This window comes from Rattus norvegicus, chromosome 4 (assembly GCF_021556685.1).
Source record: "Rattus norvegicus strain SHRSP/BbbUtx chromosome 4, alternate assembly SHRSP_T2T, whole genome shotgun sequence".
Classification (NCBI taxonomy): domain Eukaryota; kingdom Metazoa; phylum Chordata; class Mammalia; order Rodentia; family Muridae; genus Rattus; species Rattus norvegicus.
This window is the reverse complement of record NC_141537.1, coordinates 165066642-165089556: the sequence shown is the minus strand read 5'-3', so window position 1 is coordinate 165089556 and position 22915 is coordinate 165066642. Positions and strand designations below refer to the sequence as shown.

The 22915-nt window shown below is 38.0% G+C and overlaps 2 protein-coding genes across 15 annotated transcripts in view; both read right to left on the bottom strand.

The window, feature by feature from the left end:
• Window positions 1-1130: 1130 nt before the first annotated feature.
• Window positions 1131-12929, bottom strand: Klrd1 (killer cell lectin like receptor D1). Of its 4 annotated transcripts, none has more exons than NM_012745.2 (8): window positions 12270-12584; window positions 12050-12157; window positions 8688-8776; window positions 7229-7321; window positions 7020-7082; window positions 5300-5451; window positions 2944-3047; window positions 1131-1554 (listed from the first exon to the last, which is right to left on the bottom strand). In NM_012745.2, exons 3-8 carry the CDS (start codon window positions 8692-8694, stop codon window positions 1434-1436), a joined length of 540 nt encoding a protein of 179 aa, NP_036877.1. In that variant the 5' UTR covers window positions 8695-8776; window positions 12050-12157; window positions 12270-12584; the 3' UTR covers window positions 1131-1433. The 4 variants fall into 4 exon arrangements, 2 of the variants coding, with proteins under 2 accessions (NP_036877.1, XP_087512198.1); XR_015685309.1 differs by having other exon boundaries at window positions 1135-1554; window positions 2944-3050; window positions 12270-12929; XR_015685310.1 differs by having other exon boundaries at window positions 1135-1554; window positions 2944-3050; window positions 5300-5382; window positions 12270-12929.
• Window positions 12930-16009: 3080 nt separating this feature from the next.
• Window positions 16010-22915, bottom strand: part of Klre1 (killer cell lectin like receptor E1) — an 8071-nt gene continuing 1165 nt past the window's right edge. The window contains exons 2-8 of one of the 11 annotated variants that reach the window (XM_087657033.1): window positions 21737-21869; window positions 20195-20327; window positions 19237-19338; window positions 18928-18966; window positions 18137-18282; window positions 17127-17227; window positions 16010-16250 (exon numbers count right to left, since the gene is read on the bottom strand). In XM_087657033.1, coding sequence (XP_087513159.1) covers window positions 16139-16250; window positions 17127-17227; window positions 18137-18282; window positions 18928-18966; window positions 19237-19276 — 438 coding nt within the window. In that variant the 5' untranslated portion in view covers window positions 19277-19338; window positions 20195-20327; window positions 21737-21869 and the 3' untranslated portion in view covers window positions 16010-16138. Of the gene's footprint in view, window positions 16251-17126; window positions 17228-18136; window positions 18283-18927; window positions 18967-19236; window positions 19488-20194; window positions 20328-21736; window positions 21937-22915 lie in introns of all 11 variants that reach the window. The other 10 variants (XM_087657032.1, XM_087657030.1, XM_087657027.1 and 7 more) reach the window with 10 other exon arrangements.

Sequence of the window (22915 nt, the reverse complement as noted above, 5' to 3'; positions counted from 1 at the left end):
GGAGCCCAGAGGCCTTATACAGTTTCCTCTTGGGCCAGGGATGTGGGCAGGGGTGAGCAGTGTTGGTGGTCTCTTCCGCTCTGCAGCCTCAGGAGTGCCCACCTGACCAGGTGGTGAGGTCTCTTTCCCACGGGGTCTGGGAGCAGAGAGCTGCTGCGGGCCGGGATCCGCGGGTGTGGGACTTCCGGTAAACACAGGACGTGCCCGGTCCTAGAGGAATTCTGCCTCTGTGTGTCCCAATTTCACCTGGCAGCTTTCTTGCAGCAGACAAGTTGGTCTTACCTGTGGTCCCGAGGCTCAAGTTTGCTCGCGTGGTGCTGCCCACGGGCTCTCTGCGGTGGCAGCAACCAGGAAGACCTGTGCCGCCCCTTCCGGGTTATCAATTTTTAACTTTCTTAGCAAATACATACTGAAATCAAGTAATCTGTTATTTTTCACAGACTTTTTGGACTGTTCTCATTGTAAAAATGCAGAAAAGGCCTTTGTCAAAGATCAACTTCCCATTATAAAACAAAACCTAGATAAATGAGAAATATCAGGATCATACTTCATTATAATATGTGTCTTAATACATGACAAACCTATGGCCAAAATGACAATAAACAGAGATATTTTGACATTGTTTCATTTAAAATCAGGAATGGGGTAAGGGTCTCTACAATGTAATATAGTGCTTGAAATCATAAACATTGTTCAGGGAAAATAAAAGATATACACTTAGAAAAAGAATAAATCAAACCACATCCATCTGCAGAAGGTATGTTTCCATATGTGAAAGATCATAACAACATTATCAAAAAAATTTGAATAGGAGAAGCACCTTCAGTGTACATCAGGACACAAAATCAATAAAATAATCAGTAGCTTTTCTAAATATTCCTAAAGAATGTATGGAAAATGAAAGTAGGAATACAAATCTTTTCACGATATTTAACAAAAAAACTAGTTGACCAAGGTATATAAGGCTTCTAAAATGAAAACCTTGAAATACTGAAGGAAAAATGAAGAAGATACCAAGAGATGAAAAGACTTGCCCCTGTGCTCATAGTTGACTGGAATTACTGTTGTGAAGTGATCATGTCCCTCAAACTCATTGCCAGATACAAACACTGAAACCACAGGGATACGTATGACTTGGTTTGGAATAAATTTTATTTAATGTTTCCAAGAAAACTTTACAGAAATATGTGAAAAAAATTATATTTCCTAAATCAAAATATTTATAAAATCTCTATTTTTATTCACCTGAATTTCATAAACAAGTGTGAAAAAGTAATCAAGCATAAATTACTTAGGTTCAAATGTATGAAAATGATATGTTAGTGAACAGAAATCCTGCAGATGCAAGATAAAAACGTAGTAACACTGAGAGCTGTTACTACTTTTAGTAACCCTGGACCTTTCTTGTTCATATCCTTTGCCTTAAGAAACATTTAAGTAGGCAGTTGCTTACAGATAAAACGGTTTTTATTTTCACAGGATTCAGAAGAAATTTCTCTGCTTATACTATAACCAATGCAGTGGTCTTGCCTGAACTTTGAGAACTCTGGAAATCTGTAACAAAGAAGAAAATGTTAACATAAGTAAAACAGAAGGATGTTTACAGTTGTTTTTATTAACTCAGAATGTGGGAAACCACTTGAGGGAAACAGTTACTGAGTGGCTTGGGATTTTGTTTGGTCTTCTTTGGTTGCCTTTCAGCCTCAACTTTCACACTTCTGAAATGCTACATGAAACTCAATTACTCTTTCTCACTGGCCCCTAGCACTAACACCACAGAATGTGATTCTAGGTGTGGTTTTGCTATGCGTTTATTTGCAGACTGTTCCACTCTGTCAGAAATCGTTGAGTTGTTAGTTTTGCTTTTTGAGATAAAGTCTCGGTACCCAGTGTTGGCTGACCTGAATCTCACTAGGTAGACCAGGACTGCTTCAAACTCAAAGAAATATGCCTGCCTCTGCCTGTACAGTGTAGGAATTAAAGGTATATACTACTATGCCTTGCCAGAAATGATTTGACAATATGTTGGTCTTCTGTTTGGTTAAGAATATGAGTTGGGCAAAACAAACAAAGAAACAAGCAAAAATAAAAGAACCAGAGTAAAAGCCCAAGAAATGTATGCAGATGCTGAGGTGTACACATTAACAGACACAGAAAACCCATAAAAACAACGTTGGAAAGCATAATATCTAAAAGATTAAAGAAAAAGTGCCCTAAGAAAGCATTCAAAACAAAGCAAAACACCCTACAAAAATACCACCAAACTTGCTTATTTGTCAACTACTGCTGGGCATAATAGGGGCTGCCCTTAACTGTAACGTGTATAGTATTTGAAGGGGTAAAAGCTGGGAGGAGTTAGGAGAAAGCTGTTATCAGATTACACTGTATAAAAGAAAATCTATTATGTATAATACAGACATATGTATATATGTGCATAGATATACATTTATTAGTTGACCTAATCTAGGGGAAAGGGCATAAACACAAACTTTGTCATGATATGAGTCTCTAGATCTCATGTTTGTGAATGAGATCCAAGGATAACATTTATACAGAAAATAACTGCTGAATATTTGAAGATAGTAAAAATAAAGGGGGGGATCCACCAAAGCAACAAAAATGTATGTGCTGTGTTCTCTGGGCTTGCCTGTTTCTAAGAGCATTCATAGACACATATGGTGTTCCTATTATGTTACAGTAAGGAAAAGACTAAAATTCTCTGATGATATCAGGCCCTCAATGTTCATATCCCTTGAGAATAAACTTGAATGTTATGGGTAGAACAGTGACAGCCGTCTGCTGTTCCCTTAGGATTGTATATATTCTCATGCTCCACACAAGATATTTGTATTTCTGAGTCTCTTGACTGTGAGTTTTCAATAACCATAGCTAGGATAAATTCACAAAATATACCTCAAAAATCCTCAATAACCAGAAACTTACAAATCTTTTGAGGGAAATGTGCCATCCTCCCATAGCCAGGCACTTCTTTCTTCATTATAGTGGATTCCAATCCAGAAAAAGGCTTGACTGGAGCTCATAAAACTCTACTTAGAGACAGAAAAAACAAGTTAATCAAATTTGAGTATGCTCTGAGATCAACATACTTTAAAAGCATTTAGAATAAGATTCAGATACGAGTTGAAATCATTCTGAATTTCTGATTTGGGGGGCATTATGACAGGCCTTAAAGTTCTCGGTTATGAGGCCATTCACTAATGTAGAAAAAAACTACAAAATCTTGCTTCTTGAAAGATGAAAATTATCATAAAGAGGATGAGACTTTCATCCTGTGTTATAGTTCCTTCGTGGGATCAAAGATCAAATGTGAGCCCAGTACCAGCATCTTGTAACTTCTTCAACCTGAGCAGGGCACAGACTTGAGAATTTCATTGTAAGAACTTCGTTATTTCCAAGATGAGTCTGGTGGTACAAGCCTATAATCCCTGGTGCTTAGAAGGCTGAAGCCGAGGCTCATTTTGGAGGCTATAAAAGGAGCTTAAAGGAAAGCCGGGGATACCTGCCTCTGTCTCAAAGCACATAGTAAATTTAAAAAAAATGGTAGAGTGTTTGGCTGACATGCCTCAGTTCCTAGGTTCAATTCCTATAACACACACAATAATAACAGAAATTATTTGAATAACTTTATGATCATATAGTCCATTACTGTTTTACATTACACTCCAGAAAGATAGCAAAAAAGCCATATAGCATATGCATGAGGTTGTGTATTCTGCTCCAATAAATCATGGTTAAAAGTTCCTCTTGAGCACTCTTCCACTGTTGGTGGGATTGCAAACTGGCACAACCACTCTGGAAATCAGTCTGGACACTCCTCAGAAAACTGAACATTGCACTGGACCCAGCTATACCTCTCCTGGGCATATATACCCAAAAGATGCTCCAACATTCAATGAAGACACATGCTCCACTATGTTCATAACAGCCTTATTTATAATTACCAAAAGCTGAAAAGAACCCAGATGTCCTTCAACGGAGGAATGGATACAGAAAATGTGGTACACAATAGAGTACTACTCAGCTGTCAAAACCAATGACTTCATAAAATTCATAGGCAAATGGATGCAACTAGAAGATATCATCCTGAGTGAGGTAACCCAATCACAGAAATACACACATGGTATGCACACACTGATAAGTGAATATTAGCCCAAAAGCTCAAATTACCCAAGATACAACCCACAGACAACATGAAGCTCAAGAAAAAGAACGACCAAAGTGGGGATGCTTCAGTCCTTCTTAAAAGGGGGAACAAAAATATTCATAGGAGGGGATATGGAGACAAAGTTTGGAGTAGAGACTGAAGGAGTGGCCATTCAGAACCTGCCCCACATGGATGTACAGCCCATATATATATATATATATATATATATATATATATATATATATATATATATGTATATACATATATATATATATGTATGTACATATATATATATATACATACATACACACACACACACACACACACACACACACACACACACATACAGACACAAAATCTAGATAATATTGATGAAGCTAAGAAGTGCATGCTGACAGGAGCCTGGTATAGCTGGCTCCTAAGAGGCACAGCCAGAGCATTTCAAATACAGAGGTGAATGCTAGCAACAAACCATTGAACTGAGATCAGACCCCCATTGGAGGAATTAGAGAAAGGAGGAGCTGGAGGAGCTTGCAACCCCATAAGAACAATAATACCAACCAACCAGAGCTCCCAGGGACTAAACCACTACCCAAAGACTATATATGGACAGACTCATGACTCCAGCTACATACGTAGCAGAGGAAGGCCTTGTTGGGCACCAATGGGAGGAGAAGCCCTGGGTTCTACCAAGGCTGGATCCCCCACTGTAGAAGAATGGGGGGCAGGGGGAACATCCTTACAGAAGAAGGGGAGAGGGATGGGATAGGGGGGCTTATAGCCAGGAAACCAGGAAATGGAATAACATTTGAAATGTTAATAAATAAATAAAAGTTCCTCTTTGTGTCCTTTTGGCACAGTTAAAAATATTAGTCTACTAATTCTGGAAAAGTTGGGGTGTTTGCACATTAGCTCCTAATCTATTAAAGTATTAACCCCTATAATACAAATCATTGAAGACTTTTTGTAGGTTTTCTAGTGTATATTTTAAGGCATATCAAACTGATGATCATGAGCTCAGGCAGAACCATCATTGTCTATGTGGTAATAAAGACTTAGGTGAGAGTGATCAGTTTAGTCAGGTAGCTCATATTCGTAAGTGAGAAAGAATGTGATAAACAATGAACTACTTGCCAATTCATTTCTGGTTTGGAGCTGAAGAAGACTGGAATTCTGAGAAGCACAAAACTCTCTGCTTCCTTTCCAGGACTTTTCTTCTTTGGAAATAAAGTAACAACTGCATTGATGCCCAATCCACTTTTCCAGGCAAGCACAGCATTTAGAAACTAATAGAAAAAACACATCATCAAAGATTATCTGTTCACTATTCATTTCTTTTTTTCTGCAGCCAATCCTTCAGAGCGTGTTATACATGTCACATTACAGCACTATTCATCCAAACACTATGCCTCTCGTGGAAAGGGTATCCTAAAGATAGATTCAAAATGACAACATTCTCAATCCTTCATTATGTTGTGTTATAACTAGATGAGAAAAGAAAAGAAATTCGTCCTATAGCAGAGAACAGGACAGGACTGGAGTCAGAAGAACAGCTTTGAGAATGAACCCACAGCAGAGAATGGCTGTGAATGTAAGAGTAACTAGAAGAAAAAGACTCACAGGGATGGCACTCTTCCAATTCCTTGAGTCAAACAAAGGTACACAGTACTTTAAAAGAATTTTTATGTGTTCAGATATTTTCTTTGGAGAGGGGGAGGGGTTAGGGGGATGTTGGCCCAGAATCTGGGAAGGGGAATAACAATCGAAATGTAAATAAGAAATACTCAAGTTAATAAAGATAAAAAAATTTAAAAAAATAACATAAATAAAATAAAAATGAGTATGTGTGGGGCTGGGGATTTAGCTCAGTGGTAGAGCGCTTACCTAGGAAGCGCAAGGCCCTGGGTTCGGTCCCCAGCTCCAAAAAAAAAAAAAAAAAAAAAAAATGAGTATGTGTAAGCCAATACATAAGCCAATAGTCTGATTGACAGGTTAGGGGTGACAGTGTATCCTCAGCACCTCTCTTCCTTGGTAATAAACATCATGACACATAGTAGGCACTCAAATCTTTATCACATAAATGGCACTAAAGTTGGCATAAGATAAAAATTAACTGTGTGATCAGAAGGCTATAAGCTTAAGGAGCATTTGAAAAAGAATATTAAAATAGTTTGACCCTATCCTTTATGAGTAAGGTCTATTATTACAGATGTCTACACTGTATTCTGAATTATAGAAGCAGAAGAAAGGAAAGAGTATGAAAGCATAGGTTGTTAGCAAATACAAAATAATATTTGTCTGTAATGTACATTGTCACTTAGCTGTCCATGAACACTCATTAAGAAAGAAACGTGTACGTACTACTTCAGACTAATATCTTCCCTTTTCGTGAAAATTATGACTTGACTTTGGACCCATTCACATCCAACTTGTGATGAGGCAGCCAAGCCACCTTTTAAATGAAGAATACAGTGGTTCTTTTCAGAGTACTCAGGGAGGCTCTTCCATAAAGAATGGAAACTCTCCTCTTCATTTTCTCCTTCCTCTCTTTTGGTTTCTAGCTACTAGGACATGAGTGGCTCTGTACCCACACAAGCTTCCACCATGACACAATGTTTCAGTTTAGGTGCAAGAATGACAGGCCCAGATGACCACCTACCAAAACTTCTAAAATTCTGAGGAAAAAGTGAGCCTCTGCTCTATGTCGTGTTCACATAAAGTATCTCTTAAACTGGCTTACATGCATGACTCGATATAATTTTATTTATTTTTTACTACAGATCAATAAAATGAGACCATTTTACTCAGTGAAACCATGCTGCTGTACATGAAAAAAAAAAGAAATAAAACCTACCTTTCTGGAATTCTACTATCGGGGTTGAAGAAGGTGTCGATTGAATGTTCTGTATAGTAAATGCTATAAGAAATTATTATAAATTTGCTTAGTTTGACATGTATTTGTGAAATAAAATATTGCACATTAGAGAAATTAGATGTTTATTATTAAATTATTTCATCACAATGTTGAATTTTTTTCTATAGACTTGCCTTAGAAACACTTACAATTTTTCACCAAAACTCCCAAAGCAACTATCAAGAAAAGACATTTTATTCCAAAGAACATGGACATCAACCTCCATCGAGTGATCCTAGAAACTATAGAAAAATAACAGACACATCGATTAATGACTAACAGATTAAAATACAAACATAGAAGATGACGTTCTTAAGAACAGAAATCAGTAAGAATGAACCCGAAGACTTCTTCCTGCGATAGCATAGACAGCTCTCCAGTGTTTCACTGGAGAACGAATACGTTCCTTCAGAACACCACCCATTAGCAATCTTTTGAAGTGGTGTGCCTTGTTCTTTGATGAGGTTATTCATACACTCTCCACCTCATTAGAATCGTTTACTACTCACTCTTTAGATCTGCAGTGAGACTTATCTCTACAGTTGGAATAGATCCACAAGCGGTCATGATGCTTGGTCATGATGCTTGGTCATGATGCTTGGTGGGCTTGCTTAATTGGCATTGTTTTCTCTCAAGAATGGCATGAATAAAAAAATTCTGTACTAGATGATAAAAAAGGAGTCAATCACAATGCTATTTTCTTAAGGTGTAAAGTTAGTAAGTGCCCACTCGAAATCAAGCAAAATATTGTCAAGACCTAGAGTCTGTTATTTATCATATTCCGTCCTTGTCAGGAGACTAGCATCACAGAATATGTTCCCTTTGATTGCAGACCATGTTTTGACTGGTGGCTTGTTGCGTCCTGCAGGAAAATAAAGGGGCACCCTCTAGACCTAATCTGGTGGGAGGTTCCATACCAAGTACAGATTGAGGATCTAGATTTAGTTCATGGCACCTGGAAATATGACACAAAGCCAGTCTTTTACTTTCTGTTTCATTGAGGATCTGTGTTCAGTTCTCAGCACCTTGAATTATGACACAAAGCCAGCCTTTGAATTTCTGTTTTCTCAACATAATGTCAGGTCATATTCAAAATCACTTGCTAAGATATTTCAGTATTAGAAGAATCTGTATTAGTAACATAACACTGTTAAAAAATAGCTCTACCACTAACAACAGTACACAAGATCAGTGAACCTGAGTGATTTTGCAAGGCCACAACACAGAAAGAAAATTTATAAACTTGTAAGTGTCCTTATTATTCGGCCATTTTTATTCCTGTGTTAGAAATATGATGTGAGTTCATCAATTTCATTTCTGTTTTATTCTGAATTTAACATCATGCCTAATAGACAACACTTCCTAACTCAGTTAGGAAAGGTTTACAAAGGATTCATAAAATCATGTTCGAGTTTCAAAACACAGAATTGAGAAAACAGTGAACACAGAAAGCATCAAAGCATGGAAAGTCTAAAAATATCTACTGCTGATTATGTACTTTCTGTATTATTTTTTTAAAACTGTCTTGAAACTAGTTCATCCATGAGGCATCCTTCCTGGTTATTATTTTATCGTTACTATTACATATGCTGACAGGGGCACACGTACCTGCCATGAGAAGTGATGTTCCAAGGATGGTGCAGAGATGTGTTTGTGCTTTGTAAAGAACGGTGTGGATCACGGATCTGAGCAGGAAGCTAAGGAGGAGACAGTAAGCATTAAAAGAGGAAGAAACACTGTGTGTTGTGGTGATGCTATCAAATCATCTATTGGTGGCACACGGACGCAGTGTAGGAATGAGCAGAAGAAAGACCACAAGCTTTGAACAAGACCCAGGAAGCCCTGCACAGAGAAAATTCATTCTTTTCATTTTGCCACAAAACACTACAGCAAAATAAGGTTAGGCAGAGATTGTTTTCAATGTACAGATATCAAAGTTGTCCCTAAGAGCAATTTAGAAAATAGAATCAAGGTGTATAAACTATGGCAAATTCACTTAGTATCATAAAATCCCACACAGAATTTCCACCTTTATAATAAAAAGCCCTTATTTACTTTGTGTTAAGCACATTTTAAATCATATATTATCTGTTAAATTACGTGCTTTGGGTGGCTTAATAAAGAAAATACCAAATTCGATAGTGGGAAAACTGAGGCATAGTAGGGCTGATTTGACTAAGGTTTCTTAAACTTGATGTCCAGTCTTTTACCAAAGCATACATGGGATTTATCCCAAACTGAGCACCTCTTTGAATTTGCATGTCCTGGGTTAACATTTCCCACCTTTAGCACAGAGTGGTTGGAATGTCCATGACTTGTTCTGTGTTTTTAGTTCCTGATCACTGAACCCAACCACAGCAGGCAAGACCCAGAAAGAATGGAAGCAATATTCAATGTTATTGTGTTGTCTCACTTTTCTTTCCTCCCACATCTCTCTCCCTCTCCCCACCCTCTCTCTTCCCACCCTCTCTCTCCCCAATACATACTTTTAACCTGTCCTTTAATTCTCTCTAAACTACCAACTCTGCTTGGTTTTGCTCCCATTTTGTATACAAATAACTGAATTGTTTTCACACCTTGCCATCCCTCCTACTCAACTCCACTCAACACAAGAGTTTTTCTTCTCCAATCATTTCTCTTCAATATCTGATAAACATTGGCCAAATACTGTCCAGACCCCTCTATATATACCCTTTACTTTTTTCTCTTAAAACTGCTGGGACCCTTAATGTTCCCGCACATGGGAGTACTGACTAATTATCACCACGCTGACCTTTATGGACCTATATCAGAATCTGATACAGTTCAGCAATGCTGGCATTGAGACCAGAGAATGTAGTGTGTTGAGCATCTCATGACTTACAGAATACTCAGTGGGATAGTGAGTTTCACTGTATCTGTTTCAGACAATAATGCATTCTCCCAGTGTTCATCTCTTCCCTCTCCTTCCCCTGGTCTTATGTATACTGCCCTTTGAAAAAAGAGAACTTGTTCGAAACAAGTAGTGACTTTAATTTCTGTCTTTGAAACTTGAGAAAAGATCAGAGAAAGGGAAATTAATGCCCAGCGAAGATGTGAGCAATGGAGTATCTTCTATAACTAGACATGTACACCTAAGACTGTAGAAAGGCTTGGTAAGAAGCATTCCAAAGGAGATATTTATTTTTATTTCAGCGCTTGTAGAGACTGTGCCTTCCCATTGTGCACTAGGCTGCAAAGCACACTCCATTGTGGAGGCTTCCTGAAAAGGAAGGTTCTGGCCTGCCATCAAGTCTCTTGTAAACATGATCATGAAAAGCCTCATAAACTCTAGTGGGTTTTTCTTGTTAAACTTCCTACATATTACATATTTTCATTAGACTGTGTTAGTTTTCAAATTAAACAGAGTGTCATTTCTTGCCAGGCACAATGGCACATACCTCTTAATTCAGTATGTGGAAAACAGAGGTGAGAACTCAGTCAGTCTCAACTAATATATTTATATACATATGTATTGAAATAGGAAAGACTAAGAAAATTGAATAAATGTGTTTTATTGATGACTAAGACCATTGCATTCTCACAGAAATATTGGTATCTTTCAAAATATGTTACTATCTACTTTTATTAGTCATAAATTTATCAAATCATATTCCTTTTTCTGAAAATTTCCCCTTCTCTTGCCTACAAACCAAGAAACAAAACATTTTCAAAATTCACTCTCCATTTTTTTCTGTCTAGTCATTTCCTTCTTCTTTCTGTATTTTAGCATCTATTGATTTCTAATGCTATAGATTAGTTTTCCTGTTTTTAAAAGACACATGCCTGAAAGAAAACTATGCAAGCTTACTCCTGTCTATATACAAGTCATCCATGAACTCCTTCCTCTGCTTTACACCTGAGTGGGCTAAATAGACACCTCCTGTGGTCAGTGAATCAGAAATTCTGGGTGGCCTGAATGTCATGGGTGTGAGTCCGTCTTTCAGGCCTGGAGCTTCTGAATCACTCAGAACAGAAGGAATGGATCGTAACAATCATCTCAAGATGTCGATGTGTGCACATATGTACAAAACCACACATAGTGTGTACATTTTGCAATCATGACCATATAATATATTTGTTTGTATAGAAAATAATTATTACTACATAGTTTGTTAATCTAAAGTATGGTTTAATTGTGGAAAGGCAGGATAAATGTACAAATTTGCCAAGGTTGACCAACTTTTGTGTGAATGGTTTGGTTCAATGGAGGAAAATTTAATATATTTTATGTCAATTTAGTGTTTGAATTGTATGTCACATTTTAATATATATGTACATGAATGTGGATATATATACATATACATATATATTTGTATATGACTGTAAGTGTCTTTTAATGAACTATTTCAGCATTCCACTATTTTACTGATAGAAAAATGTTTATCCTCAATGGTATCTATATGTAAAGAACACCATACAAATGCACCCAGAAACAAGGAACTCTTCCTTTCTCTAAGCATTCTTCCTGGAGTTTAAGATTCTAATACGATTTTAATTAGGCATCAAGTCATTCATCCCTGCCATAGACAATTTCAAAGAATCTACTAAGACTGTTTTTCCATGACCGATCTCTGCACTTCTTTAAAGCCTTTTAGAAACGACCACCAAGTACCTGCCAACCAGGCAAGGAAGTATTTACAGAGTAGAAGTGCTTGTTGCTCTAATTCAATACCAAGTTTGACTTGCCCTCTCGTATGCTGTGTATTAATTTTGCAGTCATAGTTGGGGCGCTTGCTCCTGTCTTATTTTTAACAAATGCAATAAATATCATTTTACAGTATCAAAACTGTTTGCAGATTTAGTCATGTATATTAACCAGACACGTTACAGCTTTCCATGTTCATGATAAATTAAAAGTATCAAGAAACCCACATCTCATGAGGAGCTAAACAGATAATTAAGAAAACAGAAGCAACAGCACACATCTTGTTCAGTTACACTTTACTTACCTTGGAAGAGAAGTGATGTCATACTACAGAGGGATGTTGAAATTCCTTCTGAGCGCCGAGCTGTCTAGGTAACTATTTTATCCAAGAGTGATTTCTTCATGGAAATGTCTAGATTAATATGACATAATGATAACTTAGACAAACATATTCACATTCTCTTTGATTGTTTTGGATATAAAGATGTTTATAAAGGCAAAGTCAAACAGCACATACAACTTACTTTATAATTTCAGTCTCAAATGTAAACTCCTAACTCTTAAGTTAGTCCACCACAGAGGCCATCTAAGCAAATGTGAAAGCTTCCTGAAATAGCTGTGTCTCTTCACCTCTTGTGTAACTGAAAATAGTTTAACTGTGGGGAGTTTGGTGTGCCCTTGGGTCCTCATTCTGAAATATCACAGCAGGATTGACAGATTGGTCAGTTCTTGACATCCAAGGCTCAAGCATTTATATGGAATGAGTATCAGTGCCATAGCACTGAGTCTGTTTCTGCCTTTCAGCAGTCTTCTAGCTTATTAAGCAGATCACTGTCTGCTAAGGAAAACTGTATAGAAGAAAAATGGAATGTGGCAAGTACAAAGATTCCCAAACTAAGAGCAAAAGGCACATCAGTACCCAGACAGAGATTAAGAATCAGGGAGGCCAGATAGAGGGCTTATATCCAAAACATACAAAGAACTCAAGAAGTTAGACCGCAGGGAGACAAATAAACCTATTAAAAATGGGGTTCAGAGCTAAACAAAGAATTCACAGCTGAGGAATGCCGAATGGCTGAGAAACACCTAAAGAAATGTTCAACATCTTTAGTCATAAGGGAAATGCAAATCAAAACAACCCTGAGATTTCACCTCACACCAGTGAGAATGGCTAAGATCAAAAACTCAGGTGACAGCAGATGCTGGCAAGGATGCGGAGAAAGAGGAACACTCCTCCATTGTTGGTGGGATTGCAGACTGGTAAAACCATTCTGGAAATCAGTCTGGAGGTTCCTCAGAAAATTGGACTTTGCAGTACCTGAGGAGCCAGCTTTTTCTCTCTTGGGCATATACCTAAAAGATGCCCCAGCATATAACAAAGACACATGCCCCACTATGTTCACAGCAGCCTTATTTATAATAGCCAGAAGCTGGAAAGAACCCAGATGCCCTTCAACAGAGGAATGGATACAGAAAATGTGGTACATCTACACAATGGAATATTATTCAGTTATCAAAAACAATGACTTTATGAAATTCATGGGCAAATGGATGGAACTGGAAAATATTGGTTACCTGAGTGAGGTAACACACATGGTATGCACTCATTGATAAGTGAATATTAGCCCAAATGCTTGAATTACCCTAGATGCACAGAACACATGAAACTCAAGAAGGATGACCAAAATGAGAATGCTTCACTCCTTCTTTAAAAGGGGAACAAGAATACCCTTGCGAGGGAATAGGGAGGCAAAGTTTAGAACAGAGGCAGAAGGAACACTCATTCAGAGCCTGCCCCACATGTGGCCCATATATATACAGCCACCCAATTAGATAAGATGCATGAAGCAAAGAAGTGCAGGCCGACAGGTACCGGATGTAGATCTCTCCTGAGAGACAGCCAGAATACAGCAAATACATAGGCGAATGCCAGCAGCAATCCACTGAACTGAGATTGGGACCCCCTTTGAAGGAATCAGAGAAAGGTCTGGAAGAGCTTGAAGTGGCTCGAGACCTCATATGAACAACAATGCCAACCAACCAGAGCTTCCAGGGACTAAACCACTACCCAAAGACTATACATGGACTGACCCTGGGCTCCAACCTCATAGGTAGCAATGAAGAGCCTAGTAAGAGCACCAGTGGAAGGGGAAGCCCTTGGTTCTGCCAAGACTGAACCCCCAGTGAACGTGATTGTTGGGGGGAGGGCGGTAATGGGGGGGAGAGGATGGGGAAGGGAAGCCCATATAGAAGGGGAGGGGAGGAGTTAGGGGGATGTTGGCCTGAAAACCAGGAAGGGGAATAATAATCGAAATGTAAATAAGAAATACTCAAGTTAATAAAGATTAAAAAAAAAAAAAAGAATCAGGGAGGCCACCTGAAGAGCTCAGCATGAAGCCTTAGGAGAGTGTCAATTTACATGTTTCTTTGTTTTTAGATAGGGTCTCACTGTATCACAGGCTTTCCTGGAGCTCACTATGAAGTCCAGGAGTTAATTCTTCTGTCTTAACCTAAGTGCTGAGACTACAAGTATCTTCTGACATACTTGGTTCAGGACAATGGCCATTAATAACTACAATGAATTTGAAATCTGACTCCATAAAAAGATTTAATTTTATTATGTTTTAAAACATGTGGGGATATGATACATGAAAGTAATTATTTGTGAGGGCTACAGGTATTAGATTCCCCTGGGGCTGAGACTACAGCCATTGTGAGCCTCCAGACTTGGGCGTTAGAAACTGAGTTCAGGTTCTCTGGAAGCACAGCAAGCACTCTTAGATGCTGAACTCGAAGCTCCAGGCTTGGCGATGATCTCGTAAAGGAATTCTCTGGAATGTGATGGGATCCTAGCCACTGTTTGGGTCTAGCTTAAGTCAATAGGTCAGTTCACTCCATGAACATAAAAGGTAGGCCTGACATATATCACTGTATACTGCTAAATACTTCCAACAACAGAAGTACCATCACCTGAAACAACAGTCCAAGCCTTGGTGTAAGGATGGGGAGAAATAGACTGAGATTGACAGGAGGAATGCTCTGGCTTCTTACTTCAAAAGCTACTGGAGTAGAATGCTGCCATGATCAAGTAACCAAAGACATAGTAGGGAAGAAAGAAGGGGCCGTAAGTAGGCTTTGTTTTGTGGCTGTGGTTGATCATTATCACTGTAACTACAACACTAGTGAGATTCTAACAACCTGTGTCCACAGGAAATGTTTGAGCCCATAATAATATTTACCCTATAAAAGGAAGATTTAAAAAAAAAGTGTCAACCACAAAGATAACCCAATGAACATGAAACATTGAGTAGACTGTAAATACCCGTCACAGTTTTCCATGGGTCCCTTCACTGTCTTCTAGAGAACTCAGAGGTGAAATTACCTATGGGCAGAAATAATGAGCACGCAAAGGCTGGAGAAAGATTCAGAAGAATTCCACGCACTCTTATCATCCAGTTTATCAGTCAGCCACATGGTTATGCCACTCAGTGATAATTTAGCTGGGACATAATCTTAAATTAAGAACTATTGAAAGTAGAAATTTTAAGTTTAGTTTTAACACTTTATAATATCTCATCATTACCGTTTGTCCATCATTTTCTGTATTTTGAGTACACTGGCGTGCTACATGCATAATACAGTGCGGTCAGATCAAGTGCACTTTCAAAATCGAAATAGGGATCTAATACAGGATTGCAAGGCACATAGCCCAATCTAGGCACAGTTTTTCCAACAAAGTCAAAACATCAAAAGTGCTATCAATCTAAAATAAGCCAGTGACTGTTCTTTTACACTCAATATTCCCCACTAACTCTTTAAGGAAGTGGAATTCTAAGTCAGTAAAGTGTATTGTGAAAATATAAATGTGAAGTTATTTAAAATTCTTGGGGTAAAAGCTGTTTTAAGGTTCAGATTTTTTTTCAGATGCAAGAGACAAAAACATCATGTTTTAGAGATACTGACCTAGAGGTAGAACTGCCAAGACCATTCAAGACACAGAGGACAAAGCATGAAGGAGCTGAGGAAAAACAAGGCACTTGACAATCACTCTTTGCCTGACCGTGCATGTAGCACGCTATTAATAATATGTCTCAAAGTGTCACTTTAAGGAAGCAGGTTTATATGGTGGAATATATGCTACACTTTAACCTGACCTTATCAGCTTTCCCTCATTATTTCATTCAGAAATCATTGATAACTGTATCTTCTAAAATTCATGTAATCAATATGTTGGCATAAAAATTGACAAGAAATGACACTGAAATATATTTGAATACAATTTTATTTAAGCAAAAGTAACCATTTGCCACATTTCCTTCCTAAAGTAAGCACTCCAGACAAAAATTAAGACTTTAATTTTCATATCTTTTATGAACTTATAGGATTATATATGCTACTTCTTGCAAATGTACATTAGTTTGGTTGAACAGTTTTCTGCCAAATAGGCTTCTTTTGATTTATAAGATGCACAGAAGTTTTTCGGACTAGATTCAAGACCAGAAAACCTAAAACGAAAGAAATTCCACTGTTATCACAAAATTTTATAGCATTCAAATGCCTAAGAGAAGACATAACTATTGCCCACCCTACATATAAATGTTAAAAATCCAATGTAGGATTTCTATAACCCATAATTCTTACAGGAAAATGGTAGTTAACCATAAAGTTATCAAATCAGTATGCAATTGTAAATATCAATTAATATTTTCACTAAGAAAGAGTCTAAGGACAAAGAAGGCCAATTGGTTGTCCAAGTAAAGAGAAACAAATTCAAAAGTAAACAAATAAATAAGACTCTGAGTAGGGCAGAGAGGTGTGGCTCAGTAGAGGAGCATGATATTGACACAATCAAGGCCCTACCTTAGATCCGTGATGCCACAGTAAAAAAGTAAAAAAAGAAAAAGAAAACAGAGCAAAACCAACTGTGAATAGCTCCCCCTAAATATACATATAGGCACCACAGCGTTTGGTCTCATGACAAATGCAATATTAAAGACCAGGAGGATATTAATGACATATTGCAATCGATGTTAGATCTTACATAATGCAGTCATTGGCTTGACAGGCCAAAAGACAGAACACTGAACTAAGGAGGTTGCTCCTGAACCCTAGAATTAAAGGAATGTATGCTAAATAAAGATGTGTTTACTTGTCCTCAGACAAATAAAAAGGAGTTGCTAGCAAAGCCATCCTTTCCTAAGTAGGTGGCTAAGAAAGCTCCTTCCTGGGGTGGGGTGAGGAGGTGGGGGTGAAAGAGACTATTGAAACTGATAGTTGGTAGATCTAAACCAGGAAAGAGGGTATCAAGACAATTGTGTGAGGATAATCTTCATCTGTCTGGGGACTGCTTTCTAAACACGTGATGCCATGTGACTACTTACATCCCACTGGGTAGAACTGAATGGTCGTCCCACAGCCACTGTTTGCTGGTTTCATCGTAGTAAACTCCAACCCAAAAGAAAGACTTCAAAGAGAAGAAATCCTAAAAGTGAGAAAACAACGATATTTATGGGTCGCATCCTTCTCGTCATCAGTTCTATGGAGGTGACTTTGAAAATGTCGAGTCCGTCTATATATGTTGATTCTGAAGTCTGCAGCCTCACACACCTGATGCTATACTAGAAGACATACCCAAGCTAGGAAAAGTGTAAATTTTCTGTTCTCGTGGGGGATTTGGAAAATAAGCAAAGTGAGCAAAAGGATAGTGTTGAGTTTGAGACAAGAGTGAGGTTTAGTTTTTACACTTGACTCACTTCACAGTGGTACCTTGAAGCATCTAATAAAGAGGCTCTGTATTGGGGAAGCACACTGTAGACACTTTAACTTTATTCTCACATCATGGCTGGAGTTAGAAAAAAATTCTCTGCCACTGTCATTTGGTCTTCTAGATCATGTTGGGCTATGCAGAGCTGTTTTGTCTTGTTTTATTTTTCTTTTCTCTCTGGCTAATCTGTTACTGAGAACAAGTGTTTCTTTCTGAATTCCTTACACATGTTTATGAATTTATATATTTATTATTTATTGGTGGTACTAAGGACTGAACTTCTGGCCCTACATGTTTGTCAAATGTTTTATCACTGAGCTGTATTCATCATTTTTTAAGAGAGGCTTTTTAAAGTTGCCCAGACTTGCCTTCAACTCTCTCTGTAGCCTAGGCAGGTCTTGAACTTGTGATCCTCTATCCTTGGGTTCTCAATAATTTCACTATTCCTATGTTTTTCACATAATACATAGATCTACTTGACATGAAGAGTGCCACAAAAGATAAAGCAGCTTTGTCCTTCAACAATGAATCTAGTGCTAATTTTAAACTAGTGTAGGTGGCATTCTATTTAAACTATTTTATCTCTACAGGGATCTCACGCCTTGTGACTCAAGTTGCAGAACTTACCATCTCCTCTTTGTTCATCCTTATGAGACTAGAATTGAAGGACAAGCAGGCACGCTGACTCTCTCTCCAAACTAGCTTTTCCTTGGAGAAGTAGTAACAGCTGCACCTGAACCAAACCCAGTTCTCTGGGCAGGGATGATGGAGTCCTAGAGAAGGAGTGCCTGTCACTCTACTGAAGAGATTCACAGACCCAGATTGTGCTTTTTCACTTGTTAAAACAGAGAACTTGCCCACTTGCAACACTGTAACAATATTCTATCGAAAGACAATTGAACTCATTATAATAAGACCATGAACTGGAAACACATACTTCTGCTTTTATTTTTATCTGAACTTTTAGACCGTTTATATTTCGCAGAACATGTTTCTGCTGACACTGATTCATTCTCACTACTGAACCATTAGCTTTTCTAAGTCAGAGTGGAAATAACCCTTTATATAATCCTTAGGTTCATTTTGTTTTTGTTGTTGTTGGAGAAATGGCCCTCCAAAATTTGTTCTCATATTAATCCTATTCCATAGAAAACCATGGAATCTCACAAGAATGTTCTTGCTGTATTCCGATGTATGTAATACACCAACAGTTCTTATGTATTCTGTTACAGTTGGTTAGCCAAAATCCTCTGTCCCATATTAATGTTAGTTGTTTCATGTCTGGGTAACATTCTGTCGTGTCTTAGTTATTCTGAAGTATCTTGCCCATGAAGACTGCTACTCATGGAGGTAATATAAGCAATAAGCAAGTTTTCCTGATTGGGTATGTGCTCCAAGGCTAGCAAATCAACACCTACCTTCCTGATGAATATTAGAAGATGATCTTTCAGAAGATACTACAAAAATAGTCAAGATCACAATTAGTTCTTTCATATCTACACATTAGCAGAATAAGAAAAACTTCTGTTCTAGAATAACAAATAAGCAATTTTAGAGACAAGGTTTAAAAATGAAGATGTTTTCATTGTTGTTCTCTGGCGATGCTACCAGAGATCCAAGACAATGTCCCACACATAGCGGACAAGCACTCCAGCTGTACCCAGAGCCAGGGAGGAACTTGATAAGATGCTGAAAACCTTTCCAAGAGGAGGACAAGAGTCACTTACACCTTGTGGTGAAAATGGTCATCACCATGGCTACAGCCATCAGGAGAAGGCAGACCACAAAGAGCACACTAGAGATGAGCCTCCACGGAGGGGAGCAATTCCCTGAGGAAGATAAATCCAAGAGTGGGATCAAAGGCATTGGCAGTGGGTGTGAGGAGATGGGCAAGGTTGTTCCAGGGGCTGCCTTCATCAGCAGAGCATTCCAGTGACTGATTTCTGATTCTCATAGCCAGCCTGCTAAATATTTTCACCTAAGGTTTAAAACAATGGCTCATGAGTTTTTAAAAATGCCTGAACAACAAGTATATATTTGCTTATTGAGCACCACATGATATGGAACTAATGTACCTGCAAAGTTCCATAGAACTAGTTTAATATGTTTAATTTAAAGCAGAGCTCAGAAGTCCATATAGGAAACACGAATACCACTGAATAAAGATAAGTCAAAAACTTTGGTAATTCACAAGTTGTATAATACAGAAACTGAAGTAAAAAGCTTTTTTGTTAAAATAATCAATTAACAGAACTGAGCCTTTTATTTTTTATATTTGAACTCAAACGCTACTCTCTACCACCCTCTTTAGGGTGAAGAGGGTTTGTGTGGTAAGGGAGCTAACCAAGAATACAATTTGAAGCATAAATTTAGCTCTGAATTATTCTCTGTATAGGTGATTGCATTCTGAATTAAGAAGACAAATGAACAGCTTTTGATCAGTCTTTTCCACTTCCATATATCCTGACTCTTTTCTTTAGCCCAGCAAGCATGTATCAAGGTTTATTGTGTGCCATGCAAGGAAGATACTTAGTAATGGAGCTGAGAATGAGGGTGGTCGCCACACTACCAGCACGTTCTAGTGCATCTACCTGTCTAGCACTGGTCAGCTGAAGGAACTCTGCCTTCTCTCTGCTGGCAAAGAGCCTAGGACTAAGTCACATCCATAATAAATTCAAACTTCACCTGGATGCTCAGTGCTACACAGAAGTCCTCTTCCTCTCGGTCAGTGTTTCTCATCTATTTGACCTTCCTTTCCTTTGGCCTTGCTGCTAATATTCTCTTCCAAATACTCCCCACTGACTGGACACATTCTCTTCTTAGGAGAAAGAAATGAAGACCGACATACTCCAAGTAAACATTCCGTGGAGCCTGTGCTTCGTTGCAGTGAGATTTTGCTTTCTTTTCTTTTGGGGGCAAGATTTCAGACTACTAGAATTACTATGGAAAACGTAATTCCTGCTTTACTCTTTCTGTTTTAGCTGCGTTCCTCACTGTGATTATCCCTGCCTTTTAAAAAATAAAGTAAGACTGAAGATGAAGGTGGCATTCTGGTTCTCAGCACTTCACCACTTAAGCTTGAATTTTCTTTCTTTCCTTCCTTCCTCCCTTCCTCCCTTCCTTCCTTCCTTCCTCCGTTCCTCCCTTCCTTCCTCCCTTCCTTCCTTCCTCCCTTCCTTCCTTCCTCCCTTCCTTCCTTCTTTCCTTCCTTCCTTCCTCCCTTCCTTCCTTCCTCCCTTCCTTCCTTCTTTCCTTCCTTCCTTATTTAGCAATATATGAATTGGCCTCTGCCAATTCCTAATCTCCCTTTGTCTGTCTAAGCTTGGATCTTCCAGACATTTAAGGCAAGCCTGCGATAACTGGAGGAACATTCCAGAAATAAGCCATAACCTATACTACTTAACTGCATGAAACCTTCACAAAGATTTGATTTTATCTTTGCTTGTATCCAACTTGTTCTGAGTTCCAAGTCTGAAGAGAACACATTCGTCTTTTGTTTGTTTCGGTATATTATGAGAGTAAAGTTTCAAAGAGTCTCCTGCATACTATCCCTAGGTCAGAAACCCAACACCCCAACAAAATTCATAATGCCCCAGAACAAAATTCCAAAACCCAATGCCTTAGACAGCTATATCCAGTAGTTTTTCATACTTTATTTTCTATAATTCTATAGCCAGGGATTTTATTTCCACCATTTTTCACTTCTCAACAGTTTATTTTTCCATTCAAAGCTAAAGCAATTCTCACTTTAACGGCAAACAATGTAAACAATCTAGATAACTCTAATCATTATGGTGTTGACCAGTTGGTCTTTCTTATAATCTAGATTAAACTGATACTTCAATGTAACTTGTGTGTTTCTGACTAGGTTCATAAAGAAAAGAGAGAGAGGGAGAGGGAGAGGAGAGAGACAGAGACAGAGTCAGAGACAGAGAGAGACAGAAAGAAAGAAAGAAAGAAAGAAAGAAAGAAAGAAAGAAAGAAAGAAAGAAAGAAAGAAAGGCAGGGAAGGGAAGGGAGGGGAGGGGAGGGGAGGGGAGGGGGAAAGGGAAGGGGAAGGGAAGGGAAGGGAAGGAAAGGAAAGGGGAAGGGAAGGGAAGGGAAGGAAAGGAAAGGAAAGGAAGAAAGAAACCTTTCTGCCCACTTTTTGTATATCCCTACTATCTAACTAACCTTAGCCTGAATTTTCAACAATATCCCCTGTGTTTACTGAATACAGTATCATACCTACACCAGTGATGTCTTCTGCTGTCTTTTTGTCCTTCTTAAGATGTTTTTGGTATTTTTGCCTCTGCTCAATGGATGACAATTCATTTGAATGAAATGTATTCTTCATACTGTTTTTTGCTTTGCTCTTCTGCTGGGAATTAACATTTAGGGTAGAACAGATTATGAGTGTTTGATTCATCTTTATAAAGACAAAAATTCTGTGAGGAAAGTAATGCAAATATTAGCATATTATAATCCGAGAAGGTTGTATTTTATTAAAATTGTATAAAGTAATAATTCTAAAAGTTCTTGTGTTGAGGAATAGATATGCCCATAGGCTTTTATGCCTGTCTGTTTTCAACTTTGAAGCCTAATATATATGAAAACATATTACCAAAAACTTAGAAGTACATTAACCTTATTTAATTAATTATTTTTTAAAACACTGTAGTACTTAGGCTCCTATCCAGCACCTTGTTGCATGCTATGTAAATGCTTTAGCAGTGAGCTACAGTCCTTGTTTTTTGTTTTTGTTTTTGTTTGTTTGTTTGTTTGTTTGTTTGTTTGTTTGAAACAAATTCTCACTACACAACTGACAGGCCTTAAACTTCTAATTCTGCTGGCCAACTTAGTTCTTACGTAAATATGACTAGACTGGGTGTGTAGCTTATTAGGACAGTGCTTGCTTAGGGTGTACGAGGTGCTAAGTTTATCTCTAAGCGATACACACACACACACACACACACACACACACACACATACATATGCACAAAAAGAGGAAAGGAAAAAAGGAAGGAATAGAGAGGGGGAGGAGAAAAGGAAAGAAGGGAGAAAGGAAGGAAGGAAGGAACTGTTGTCTTTAATATAAAATAAAAAAATTCAAAGTTCCAAGAGGCAGAGGAAGGCAGATTCTTGAGTTTGAATCCAGCACCTGATCTACATAGCCATAGCAAGTTCTGGGCTAGCCAGGGCTACATAGTGAAGCTCTTTCTCAAAACCAAAAACAAACAAACAAATTGACAAGCAAAATTTGAATTCGAAACAAAAAACAAAAACAAAAAACTGAAAGAATTAATTAAAACACATTTTAAAAGATAAAAATCCCTTTTGAAAAAGTTTTCAAACCTGTGTTGTTATTCAAGGGGTGTGATTTGTTAAACTAATTAGTTATTGAGCCTGAAAATGTCAGTCATAACT